Here is a 14164-nt window from a genome sequence, read left to right on the forward strand (position 1 = left end):
AAAAAGGTATTGCATCCATGTATCTGTCACATGTTCATGAGATCCTGCTGACTGATATTTCTTGCACAATAAACTATAGATGTTCTTAGCCCCTTCCATTTCCCAAACTCCAATAAACCAGCCAGTTCTTTGGTGTTGGCAGACATAGTTTTTCAATTTCAAGTTAGTTTTATGTGTTTGACTTTCAGGCTGACTATTGTAAAATTGAAGAGGACCTCAAAGTGGCAAAAGAACAAAACCAGAAGCTGTGGGAACGTGGCACAAGTAATAGTCTCTCTGTTGAAAACTTGGAGCAGGAATTGGAATGCAAAAATCAAGAAATTCTGCGGCTTGACGGTATGATAAACTCTCTGAAGGAGCAGTACCAGCATCAATTGCAGTGTCAGGTTAGTTTGTGCAAAGATTGTCAAGCTTTTTTGAGTGAGACACCTCTTTTCGAGTGAATAGTAATTATAGACTTCCCACCTCAGCTAAATGATGGTATTGTAAAATACTCATAATACCCAGACAAAATTGTATTGTATTTTGTCACACTTTCTTTGAGTGTAATATTAAAAAAAATTCCCTTTTCTTAACCAAGGCTGAGTTAACCCTACAAAGCCTTGGTAAAAGCAGGTATACCTGCTGCTCTCAGTGTTTTTCCATGCCACTCCCCTTCAAAGTGAGACAGCCAACCTTAGAATTTCCCTGCTGCCCTTATCCTTCTAGACTGTAAGGAGTTTGGAATATGTTATTGAAGGAGCCTTTTCAAATTGCTGCAGTGTATCTTGTAGATAGTACACACTGCTGACATGCTGATCTAGTAGTGAACTACATTATTAAGGTAGCGGGTGGGTGCGAATCAAGCAGACTTCTTTACAGGGGATTGTGTCAAGTTTCTTGAGTATTGTTGGAGCTGCACTTATCCAGGCAAGTGCAGAATATCCCATCAGAACTCTGACCTGTGCCTTGTAGATGGTGAGACTGATCTGCTTTTGTTATGTGGCTTGTCAGGTTAGCAGTGATTGCCAAATTATTGAAGGTGGTGGGTTTAATAATGGTAATACAGTTGAATGTCATGGAACAATTAACAGAGATGGTCATTGCTGAGCACTTGTACAACATGATTTTCTTTTGTCCTGTCAACCCAAGTTTGAATGTTATCCAACTTTTGCTGTAAATAGGCAGACTACTTCACACCTGATGCATTATGAATGGAACTGAATGCTGTGTCATCATCAATGAATACCCCCATTTCTGACCTTGTAACAGAGAGAAAATCATTTGTGAAGCAGCCAAAGATGGTTGGGTTTAGGCCAGTTGAGTTTGCATCAGGTTTTTTTGGTAGAATTTCACATTATAAGACCAATATATGGCAAAGGACCAAGCCAAGAAATTGAATTTACTGCAGTCACTTGTACAATTTCTTGCCTAATCTCATTGTGATGAGATATAAAAACTTTCCATTATACGAATACATAAAAGCAGGCATTTGGCCCATTGAGTCCACACCGACCCTCCGAAGAGCATCCCACCTAGACCCACCCCCCTACCCTATTCCTGCATTTCTCACCCTGAACACTATGGGCAATTCAGCATTGCCAATCCAAATAACCTGCACATCTTTGGACTGTGGGAGGAAACTGGAGCACCTGGAGGAAACCCACGCAGACACGGGGAGAAGGTGTAAACTCCACACAGACAGACGCCCGATGGTGGAATTGAACCCCGGTCTCTGGGACTGTGGGGCAGTGGTGCCAGCCACTGAGCTACCATGCCGTCCCAAATACAAAGAATACAAAAAAGAACAGAGGAGATGTCCTCAGTGTCCTGGCCAATATCTATCTCTCAATCAAACATTACAGAAAAGCACACATTATCAGGTTGTTATTGCATTATTTCTGATTTTATCACGAAGAAATTTTAGTGAAATACAGATGTCAGCCTGTGATGCCAATCGAGCCACAGCAGAAGCCTGAAAGTGTTTTATTGTTGTTTCGCTTTAATTTAGAAGTCATGCACACGTCCTTGTTGAAATTTTACGCATTCTGTTTTTCCTTGAATGTTCCTTTATTTGTTCCTTCAAAAATGGAAGATGGTAATTTTTTTTTTTCCTCTATTATTCCCAAGAATGTTTTGATGAAAGACTCAAAAGTTGAAAAATATTTCCTCTAATTGCAAGGCATTCTAAAAGTGTAGGATTGGAAGTCTAAATCTCAAAGCAGAAACATTTCAGAGAGTAATACTTACAAAGGCTCAATTTTGTGATTGGGCAGTTTTTTGAATCTCTTTACCAGTGACCAGTCTCTTCCACAGCACAACAGTTGTTTTCTAGCTTTGCCACCGATATTGGCAAAGATGGAATGTATTGTAATGATGATGAATAGTGCCAGGACACTTGCTTCAATATTTGCAAGGTCTTTTTGTGAGGTATTGACAAATTAGGAAAAGACCATAATATAAGATACGAATCATATTCGATACTTTTAGAATAAAACGTTCTCTTAGATACTTGTAACGTGTATTTTCTTTGTTCAAACTAAGGCATCATTAGAGGAACAAAGAAATGATGACCAAGAAAAAATCAAGAACTTAGTCAAACAGTATGAGAACTGTAAAGAACAGCTTTGTAATACTGGAGAGGAGCTTAATAAGAAGAAACAGCAACTTGAAAAAACAGAAATAACCATCTGTCAGTTGGGGGAGAAAATAAAAGAAAAAGACAGATGTCTGGAAAATGAAATTGCAGAAAAAGGTAAACTGCAACATGAAATTGATGAAAAGTGCCAAAAAATTCATAGGATGAAAATAGCAGAAGAGACCATTTGTGATCAGTTTGAAGAAGCAGTTACCCACTTAAAGAAAATGCAGTGTGATAACGATTCACTGAAAATGGAGTTGAATGAGAAAAACAAGATGCTTGCCACTTTGCGACAAGAAATGGAAAGCATTTCTGAAATGACATCACAACAGAGTTGTGCATCTGAGGCACTAGAGCGTGAAAGAAAACAACTTCAGTCCGAAGTAGATTGTCAAAACCAGAAGATTCAAGAGTTAAAGGTCAGATAATGAATATATGGCCAGAAATAAGTCACTATGGTAGAATTGTTTATGCATCAGACAAGATTTGTCCTACTTCACTTTATCAAATCCTCTCACCATAACTTCCTATTCTTTTTCTCCCTCATTTATATAAGCTTCTTTTTAAATGCATCAATGCTATTTATCACAACTTGTCTGTGTACTGGGCTCTATATTCCAATTCCCCTCTGTGTTAAAATGTTGCTCCTGACTTCCTTAATTGGTCTATTAGTGACTATTTTAAAAATTTCTGTCTAAGTTTGACCTTCCACAGTTGGAAATATTTTCTCTACATCTGCCTTAAAACCTTTCACAATCATTCAGCCTCTATATCAGGTCATCTCTCAGTCTTTGCTATTGTTGATAAAAGAAGTCAAGCCTGTTCATATATTTTGATAGGGATTAGTTTCTTATGAATAATTTTTGCACCATCTCCAATATGTGTATATCTTTTCGGTAGTATGGCAACCAGAACTGTGCACAACACTACAAGTGCAGTACAATTATTGTCCCCCTTTCGGCTCCCCCACTCTCTGCTGCCCAAACAGGGTGACCTGCCTGGCTTAATCCTTGTCCTTGAATTCCTTCATAAGCTTTAAAATTGATGCCAGGTACCAATGGCTCTGAAGTAGCCAATTACTGCCCTGTGTAAAATTTCAGAGAGGTCGAGGGCAGATGAAAATTTTACAGGACCGCCACCACCCCTTCCTTATCCACCACCTCCCTGCCCCGGCCTGTAAAGACAAAATTCTGAAAAGTGTAAAAATTCTGACCCAGATTATTGGCCATCAAATGCAGGGAGGAGATAGAAGAATGCATTTCGACACCAACTGCACAAAGCTACAAGAACAGTAGAATATTGTCAATGACGTCTTTGATTGTCCTGATTTAGACTGGGATAGTAATAGTGTATTAAAGCAAGAGGTAGAGGAATTTTTGAAATGTACATGGAGTACAGGAGAATTTTCAGAAAAAGTAACTTTCCAGCCCAGCAAGGAAGGAAGTAAATCTAGACCTAGTTTTGGGGAATGAAAAAGAATATATTTCAGTGGGAGAATATTTGGGAAATAGTGATCATAGTGTCATTGGTTTTTGAGTAGTTATGGAAATGGACAAGGAAACGTGAATTGTGAACATACTGAGCTGGAGGAGGGATAGATTTCTAAGTTGAAAACAGATTTGGCCCAAGTAGTTTGTTATCAAAGGTTGGCAGGTAAGATAACAATGAGCAAAAGAAAACTGCAAACAAGGAGATTCTTTGGGTAGAGATTAGACGTATTCTCACAATACAGTGGGAAAAAAAGAACATCCAAAACAGGAACTTACTGGATGAATGAAGATATGAAGATTAAAATTAAACAGGAAACAGAAACTTAGAAAATGGCAGGTTCATTGTTCTCAAACTGCATGCAAATGTTACAGGGCAGAACTGAAAAAGGAAATAAGAAAGGCAGAGAAAGAAAATTTGAGAATAGATGAGATAAAATAGGCCAGATCTCAAAGTAGAAATTGTAACAGCATAGCCAGGTGAATGTTGAGTCAGCCATGGACTAGAAAGGAAATTGCATGGAAGCTGAAACAGCAACCTTGAGGAAAATATACAGTTATATGGTGGATGCTAAAGACAGCTGGGAAGTGCCTGGAAACATTGTACCAATGAATGAGGTAAATTTTGCCCTTTAGAATTATTAAGTGCAAAAAATTGATTTAATAAAAATAAATTACAGATAACAGTCTTTAGCCAATTCGATTCATTCCGCGTGATATCAAGAAATGGTTGGAGGCACTGGATACTGCAAAGGCTCTGGGGCCTGATAACATTCCAGCAATAGTACTGAAGACTTGTGCTCCAGCACTTGCTGCTCCCATAGCCAAGTTCTTCAAGTACAGTTACACCACTGGCATCCACTTAACAATGTGGAAAACTGCCCAGGTATGTCCTGTTCACAAAAAATAGGACAAATCCAACCTGGCCAATTATCACCCCATCAGTCTATTCTCTATCAGCAGTAAAGTGATGGAAGGTATCATCAACCGTGCTATCAAGCAGCACCTGCTCAACAATAACCTGCTCAGTGATGCCCAGTTTGGGTTCTGCCAGGGCCATCAGCTCCTGACCTCATTACAGCCTTAGTTCAAACATGGACATAAGAACTGAATTCCAGAGATGCAGTGAGAGTGACAGCCCTTGACATCAAAGCTGCATTTGACAGAGTGTAGCATCAATGGGTTTCAGGGACAACTACTCCACTGGTTGGAGTTATACCTGGCACATTGGAAGGTTGTTATGGTTGTTGGAGGTCAGTCATCTTGGTTCCAGGACATCTCTACAGGAGTTCCTCAGGGTAGTGTTGTAGGCCAAACCATCTTCAGCTGCTTCATCAATGACCATCCCTCCTTCATGAGCTCAGATGTGGTGATGTTCACCGATGATAGCAAAATGTTCACACCATTGGCGACTTCTCAGATACTGAAGCAGTCCATGTTCAAATGCAACAAGATCTGGATAATATCCAGGTTTGGGCTAACAAGTGGCAAGCAACATTCACACCACACAAATACTAGACAATGGCCTTCTGCAATAGGAGTCAATCTAGCTAGTCCTACTTGACATTCAGTAGTGTTACCATCATTGGATCCCCCAATATCTACATCCTTGGGGTTACCATTGACCAGAGACTCAACTGGACTCATCACATAAACATGTTGACAAATACCTCATCTCCGAACTCCCCAAAGCCTGTCCACTACTTACAAACACAAGTCAGGAGTGTGATGGAATACTCCCCACTTGCCTGAATGGATGTAGCAACCTCTACACTCCAGTGCAAAGCAGCCTGCTTGATTGGCACCACAACCACAAGCATCCACTCCCTCTATCACTAACGCTCGGTGATAGCAATATGCACTATTTACAAGATGCACTGCAGAAATTCACCGGAACCTTAAGATAACACATTTCAAACCGACGACCACTACTATCTAGAAGGATAAGGGTAACAGATACATGGGAATATCACCCTCTGCAATTTCCCCTCCAAGGCACTCACCAATCTGACTTGGAAATATATTGCCATTTCTTCACTGTCACTGGGTCAAAATCCTGGAATTCCCTCCCTAAGGGCACTTGAGATCAACCTACAGCAAGTGGATTGAAGCAGTTTAAGAAGGCAGCTCACCACCACCTTTTCAAGGGCAACTAGGAATGGACAATAAATGCTGGCTAGCAAGCAATGCCCACATCCCACAAGTGAATAAAAAATGGAGAAGTTTGAATTGTCTAGAAATAAATGGGGATGGTATCAAATATGCAATTATTGAAATAAAAATATGGAGAGGAATAGATAAAGCTGGGGAGAAAATGAAAAGAAGAGGAAAAAAAGATTGAACTTGCTGTCACAATTGGAAATTGAACAGATCAGCTGAGGGAGGATCAAGTAGAAAGTCATTACAGTCAATTGGCAGAGCTGAAAGTTAAATTTAGAGACAATGAGAAGTTTTGAGAGAATATTTTCATCTCTTGCAGAAATTTAGTTAGGTTGCAATATGGTGGAGGGGGATGGGAAGCATAAAGTCTGGACAGAGCACCAGGGCAAAATCTAAGGTAGGGATCATCAAGTGAAGCAGTGGAAAAGGTAACTGGGCAATGGCTAGTGACAGTGGTGGGGGCAGTGGAAAGAGTCAGAGGTAATACAACAGCAAGCAGGTAGCAAAAGACATGGAAGAACGAGAGTATTTAAAGTTCCAAGTCAGATTCAAAAAATTAAACTAAACTTCAGTTCAACTGCACATACCCTCTGCTACTTAACAGAGGTTCCCATTTCCATTAAATCTTTGCATTCTGTTTCTGATGCACCTGTTCTGAGACAACCCTGTGCAGACCACTACAATTGTAACATGTTAGTGAAATTTTTATTATTACAACAATTTGCTTCTGAGTGATTGAATGAAAGAAGTCTGCATTTGAGTCAATTGCAGGAACTGCTGTGATTAGCTCATAAGCAAGGTTGATAAAAGCAGTGAGTTATTGAAGGTATGGTATAAATGCTGATGTGCTATTTTTACTGTAGTGGACTATAGGTGCAAATCTATTTATACATTTGCACTTTTATGGGTTGTCACCTTATAATAATTTAATCTGGTGCTAATAACATTGTTTTCTGTTAGACTGAATTGGAACACAAAGAAACTCAGATGATAGAACTAAAGGCACATCTCTCTGAGGTGGAAAAGGAGAAAATTAAATTGGTAAATTCTGCAACTCAGCAAATGTCTGAATTGAGAGACTTGTTACAGGAAAAGGAAGTGCTTGCAAATGAATTAAATCTTATCCAGAGTCAAATGGCTGAACTGAAAGGTATGAGATAGTCTGCCAACAAAGTTTTGGGGTATTGATTGTGCTCTTTCTGTTTTCCCAGTATTATTATGAACTCTTCATCTTCCCAACCCTGTAAAGAAAACTCTATGTTAATTTAATGTGAGGTCTCAATATTTATTTGCAAAATAGTTCTGTTGGTGAATTATTTGATAATGCTAACTAATGCTACCAATGGAACAGAAAATGCATAATTGGATAACAAGGTGTACAGTTGGATGAACACAGCAGGCCAGGCAGCATCAGAAGAGCAGGAAAGCTGATGTTTCGGGTCTGGACCCTTCTTCTGCTCCTCTGATGCTGCCTGGCCTGTTGTGTTCATCCAGCTCTACACCTTGTTATCTCAGACTCCAGCATCGGCAGTTCCTATTGTCTATGCATAATTGGATGTTGTGTTAACTGTTGTATACTTGTTAAAATAAAAGTGTTGGAGAATTGACACAATGGATTTCAATCATATTTTTAAAGTGATAAGAACTCCTCCTTAAGAATTTCATATTGTATTGCAAAAGCAAGGTAGAACTTTCAAAAGGTTAAGTGGTAGGAGTGGCTGTTCTCCAAATCTTGCAGTGATGGATATTATAAATGATTTATGCATCACTGGGTCAAAACCCTAGAGCTCCCTCCTTCGTAGCATTATGGATTCACTGACACCAAATAGGCTACAACAGTTCTGAAAGGCAGCTGATCAACACCTCTTGATAGGCAACTAGGGATGGGCAATAAATACTGACCTGTCAACAATGCCCAACTGTCATGAATTACTCTTTTAATAAACAACTAGGGAAGTGCAGGAAACGTTAGATTAAATACTGGGGTCAACTGTGGAAAAGTGATGAAGAGAAGAATGGAGAAAAGCTCAGAGAGAAAAATAGTCATGTGAGAAATGAAGAAGCTCAGAGAATTACAAGATGTGACAGAGAGAAAAATAAGCTATCAATACAGCAGGCCACGAGTAGGTTTTATGAAGATAACAAAAACACTAAACAAGAGGCTCTATGTTTGAATACGTGTAGCATTCATCAGACGGTAAACAAATCAATCGTGCACATTGAAGTAAATAAATTCGATCTGATAGCCATTTCAGGGAATTGGCTTCAGGATGACAAGGAGTGAATATTGAGGCCTGTGTGACACTTGGAAAAAAAGAGGCCAGATAAAGATGAAGGAATTGCTCTGTTCATCAAGGATAGCATTTGTGCAACAGTTAGATATCAGATATGGAATTATTTAGTTGGAGATGAGGAAATGTAGGGGAAAGATGTCAGTCATGAGAGTGGTCTGCAGGCCCATTATCAGTGACCACAATGTGAAACCAAGCATACATGAAGAAATATTGGGTGCTCAGGATAAAGGAGCACCAATGATCAGCTTAATCTAATATAAACTGAAAAAATTCAGATTGTCAGTAGTGTCATGGATGAAGAATTCTTAGACTGTTTTTGAGATAGTTTCTTGGCGTGGCACATTTTGGAACCAACCAGAAGTAGGCTATATTAAACTTGACCATCTGGTGATCTCTACTCCCCCACCATTGCCTCCAAGCTGATAGACCCACAACCCTGCATAGCTCACTTTCCAGAATCCACAAACAGGACTGCTCCTGCCCCATAGAATTCATCTCTTCCTATCAACTGATTTTTTCTCCCCTTGTCCAGTCTCTTTCCACTTACATCTGCAATTCTTCTGGCAGTTTCAGAATTTCCAGTTTGTGGGCTCCAGCTGCCTCCTCTTTACCAGGGACATGCAATCCCTTTACATGTTCTTTCCCGATCAGGATGGTCTCAGGGCTCTCTGCTTCTTCCTGGAAAAAAGGCCTGAACTGTCCCCATCCACCACCACGCCCCTCCGTCTGGCTGAGCTCATTCTCACCTTCTATTTCTTCTTTTTCTGATATTGGATGTTGGTGGTTTAGGTTTCCCAGCAAAGGAAACAATCCCTTGCTGTCTACATTATCAAAATGTCCCCTTCAGAATCTTGACTGTTTTAATGAAATCACCTGAAACTGCAGAGGGCATAGGCCCAATTTGCTCAGCCTTTACTCATAGGACAAACCTGTCATCCCAGAAATCAATCTAGTGAACTATCACTGTACTAAAATGCAAGTATATCGTTCCTTCAATATGTTTCATACCTTTTTAAAAATGTGTTTTTCTATTTTTTAACCAAGTGTTTAACCTCTAATTTCCCCAGATTATACTTTATCTTCTCCCTTGTTGCTCACTTATTTAATCAATCTATATCTTTCTGTGGCCTCTTTCTATCCATTCCACAGCTTACATTCTCGCCTAGCTTTGTATTGTTAGTAAACTTGCGTAGATTATTCATTGTCTCTAATAACAGTTTTAAATAGATGAGGCCCAAAACTGATCCTTATGGCACCCCATTAGTCTCAGCCTACTAACTTTAAAATCCACCATTTGTCCCTATCTTTGTTTTTTTTAACCAACTCCGTATCATGCTGGTATATTGCTTATCCTCAACATCATGAGCTGTCATCTTGTGTTAACCATTTGTATGCCATTATTCCTTTTGGAAGTAGACTTGGTTCCCTTTACCTATCCTGTAGATTACATCCTCACAAAGCTCTAATAAATATGTCAAACATGAAATCTCCTTTTCACAAAACACTTTGATCATATTGATCAAAGTTTGATCAAATATTGACTTTGATCATATTTGCATTTTAAAGCGCATTGTTAAGACTTCTTTAATTCCAGCATATTCTGGTATCTGTACTGGTTACAGACTAGCCTTTAAATCTCTGTTTTCACTGTCTAGCTTTTCATAAATAGGAGAGTTATATTGCTGATTTCCAATCTGCTTGGACTGTTCTAGAGACTAAGTTATTTAAGATAGCATACATCTGAGTAGAGCTGATACCAAGACTCTTGCATGGAAATGAACTGGAGTTGTGGGTGAGAGAACTGAGTAGGGAAGGAAGTATAAGAAGGAAAATATGTGGGAAGAATCAGGACCTTGGAAAGGAAAGCAAGTTTGTAGTGTAGATAATGAGGTAGAGCCATTAAAAGATTTTAAGCAGATTAACACAGCAAGTGAAAAATCAGGATGATAATATAAAGAAAAATTGTGAATCCAAAGCAGTTCAAACTAAATTGTACAGGTGCCCATGTAGTGAGTGTAAGAACCAGAATTATGGAGCAAGAGTCATACATTATAAAATTATGATACTGTATTTACTTTTATCATGTCATTATTCTCCACCTGATAGCATATTGTAAACTGCTACTTAATGGAAAGCAAATTAAGAATGAAGCTCTTAGATGATTTAGTTAAATATTTATTAACACTCTAGCAATTTCAGAGGATTTTTATTACCCAAAAATATATCTTGAAATGAGAAAAATGTTTGCGGCCAGAAGGGAGAACTTCCATTGCCATGTGTATGCATCTATTTCCTCACCTCCTGCTGCCCAAAAGAAGCTTGTATTTCTTGATTAACCAAGCAAGTGGAAAAAATGTGGGGAAACGTATAGGAAATAATGACGGTACAGTAAGGATTGACTGAAGAAAAGGACTGGAAAAAAGAAACATAGTATGATGAGATTTAAAAAAGGACCTTTCTCCAGGTTAGATGGATGGAAAAAAATGAGCACAAACCAAGAGAACAGGAGCAGGAAACATGAACAGGAGATTAAAAAAATATAAAATTAAGTACATGCTATGGATAAATAGGGATTTTAGAGCAAATTTAATACTAAGGAGGTGATTTATTGCTCTCAAGGCAATGAATAAAATCTAAAGCTAAGGCAATAAGGAATAAAGGAAAGCCATAAAATGAAGATTATAGAAATTAAGGAAAGTATAAGAGAAAATACCCTCCTAAAATGTGTAATAACAAGGTTTTCTATGGGGATACTTGTAGTAATAACTAGGATTAGGACCACAATGAGATGAAATAGATGAATTTGTAGAGAATGAAGGGATGGTGAGACAGTAAATAAGTGCTTTACCTCAAGGAAAATTATGAATATTAAACTGAGAGCCGGTAGAAGAAAGCACAGATTACTGAGTGGAAATTATTATTTAATGAAAGATCCATCGTTGACTGTTCCATTGAGCATATGTAAGGAAAATCAGAAATGAAGCAGCCCCTCAGTGATATGATCAGTCACCAGTTACAGCACACAAAAACAAAATTTAACCATTGGCTTGCAAATATTGGGAAATGGAGGCCCCTGACAAGTAGGGCACTGAGATGCCTCTACATTGAACTTGTTACATAGTAGACATGATTTAGAGATATGCTGCACAAGCCATGTGTCACACATTCAGTAGGAGATTGTGGGTGTTGTAGATAAAATTGGATCATTGCTGGGAAACAGGAAAAGCTGCCTGGATTTGTGTCTGTGATAAAAAGCATGGCAAGATAGAACTCCTGTGAACCTGCAAATTCCAAATGAAAGCAAAATGGCAAGGCAAGGCAGAAATTCTGTGGTGATTCAAGTGAGCATAAAGTGAGTGAGTGCTAAGAGAGTGTGAGGAGTCCTGAGATGCACTCTGTTCTGATTCATGAAATAGTGCCTGTCTCTGCATACAAAACAGCTGGAAGCAACATTGGAATGTAAGATGCCAGTCAGTTCCAAAGTGCAGTATTGAAGTGCTGAATGGTGTCATAATTGTGTAGGAGATGTACAGTGACGTGGTGAGGTTCATGTTTTGCTGGTGCCAGCCTCTGTGGGTGGATGATGCAAGGAGTCACTGCCCATGGAATGTGCCCTAAAATGTTGGGGAATGCTGCCCAAGGTGAGCACCCAGCGAAGTTACCAGAGAGCTGCAGCCACTGGGTAGCAGCTCTAACTTTCCTGTCAGGAGTTGGCAGCTGGTATCTGCTGGGATGCGTTCCCTCACCAACTCTTTAGGTGGTGGGATGTAAAAAACACCATCTGACAAGGTCTGCCCAAGACATTATTGTTGAACTTGCACAAGATCTATGGTGATCATTGAATCCCATTTCAGAGATGTCCTGCTGAAGGAATGATATAAAACAATAGGAAATGTAGAGCATAGATGAGATAATTGAGTTGGTTTTTTACGCCGTAGGAAAGATAACAGAATTATGCTAGTGATTGACTGCTTCCAATGCTTGGAAGTTGGCATAATTTGAAATAATTTTTTTAAAAAAGGCAGAGATTAGAGAAATCGTATTTACATGGAGACTAATTGGAAATGTGGAATTTTCTACGACAAGCCACTGAAAATGCACTATCCATAGATTGTCTTAGAAGGTAATCAGTTTGTTTATTGGAAAAATATTGAAAGATACTTGGAGCAGGTGGCATCAGGAGAAATTTGAAAAATGTACTAGTTAGGCCAAATGATCTGTTATTGTTTTAAGATGTTTTGATTCTGTGCTTGTATAAATGTGAAATATGTTAAATAATTATGTTTGAATTCTTAGTGTTGTTATTTTATCCATTTGCCTGAGATTATGATTTAGCTCTTTACTTGTTGATCATAGAGGAGTATGAAAATTTGCAGAGGACCTACACATGCAAAACTGAAGAATATGATTGGGCTACAAACAAACTTAAAGCTCAGCTGAAATCAACCCAAAATGATCTTGAGCAAACCAGGGAGGCGATGAAAGTACTCGAAGGAGCAGATACCCACGGTACTTATTTTTAGTCCGTATTTACCAGACTATTGTATATGCAAGCTACTTAGTCCTATGTCTATTTTCCCTGAAATTTACTTTTAATTGTATAGTGCGTCTGTACTGGATTTTAAAAATTCTGTATGAATGGTCACGTGATAGTACAGAACTTCAGTATCGCTGTCAACAGAGACCTGCTTATCAAAGCTTTTGCACTCATCAGGACAGATACAAGAATGTCAAATTTCACAAGCAGCAACAAGTTATTATGCATGAGAAAAGGCTGCTGATTGGTTTATAAGGTGATTTTGATTTGTCAAGGCATTGCCATTGAATTCATTCTGCCCCGATGCTTGTAAAAATGAAAACTTCAACAGTAAGTCTCTTTTTTTTCAGGAATAATCAATTTATACATGATTAAAAATTTGGCCTTTTGACTGTTGAACATCATGTATATTAAAGTAATTTTCCTTCAGGCATTTAGTTAACCAAATAAGCAAAATTACCTGAACATCTTGAAAAAACTTTTTAGTAGTTTTGTCTTTGTGAAATTCACAGTAACAAGACACATGTGGCATTACTCTGACCATACCCATCAAGTGTTGCACATCCCTTTAAATTTTAATGCTCATGCAATATACAACAATACAGAGATATAATTACAATCCTTTATGTATCTCTGAGAGGAAAAGCTCAGTGGGAACAGTGAATTACAGAAAATTCTGTTGCTTGATATGATCTCTTGTTTCTAGTATTTTCTAATTTCATTTCAAATTTTTAATTTTGAAATTTTATGCTTCTAAATTTTTATGAATAGAGTAAGGTGTTTTTTTTGTAATTGTTGCAATAATATTGGTGGAAAATAGCAGTCACCCTAAAGGACATGATTGAAAAGAGTCATTTACACTGTTTCTAAGAAAGTCCCATAATTTTACACTGAAGATATAGCAAGGAATTGGGCTTACCTCTTCAAAATTTCAGACCTTGATTTCTGTTATACTTTGAAGAATCTGAAGAAAAGCATTCTATTGAACACCAGTGAAACTTTGTTGGTATACTTCTACTCTTCTGCCATAAGAGATAACAAGTTGTAGAGCTGGATGAACACAGCA

General features: G+C 38.4%; 1 protein-coding gene across 1 annotated transcript in view; it reads left to right on the forward strand.

The window, feature by feature from the left end:
• The window catches only part of LOC109917776 (coiled-coil domain-containing protein 158), a 162845-nt gene that overhangs the window by 99491 nt on the left and 49190 nt on the right, over positions 1-14164 (forward strand). Inside the window, exons 10-13 of the mRNA XM_048603980.1 lie at positions 189-386; positions 2524-3039; positions 7228-7417; positions 12918-13070. Coding sequence (XP_048459937.1) covers positions 189-386; positions 2524-3039; positions 7228-7417; positions 12918-13070 — 1057 coding nt within the window. The remainder of the gene's footprint in view (positions 1-188; positions 387-2523; positions 3040-7227; positions 7418-12917; positions 13071-14164) is intronic.

Source organism: Rhincodon typus, chromosome 1 (genome assembly GCF_021869965.1).
Source record: "Rhincodon typus isolate 14 chromosome 1, sRhiTyp1.1, whole genome shotgun sequence".
NCBI classification, from domain to species: Eukaryota; Metazoa; Chordata; class Chondrichthyes; order Orectolobiformes; family Rhincodontidae; genus Rhincodon; species Rhincodon typus.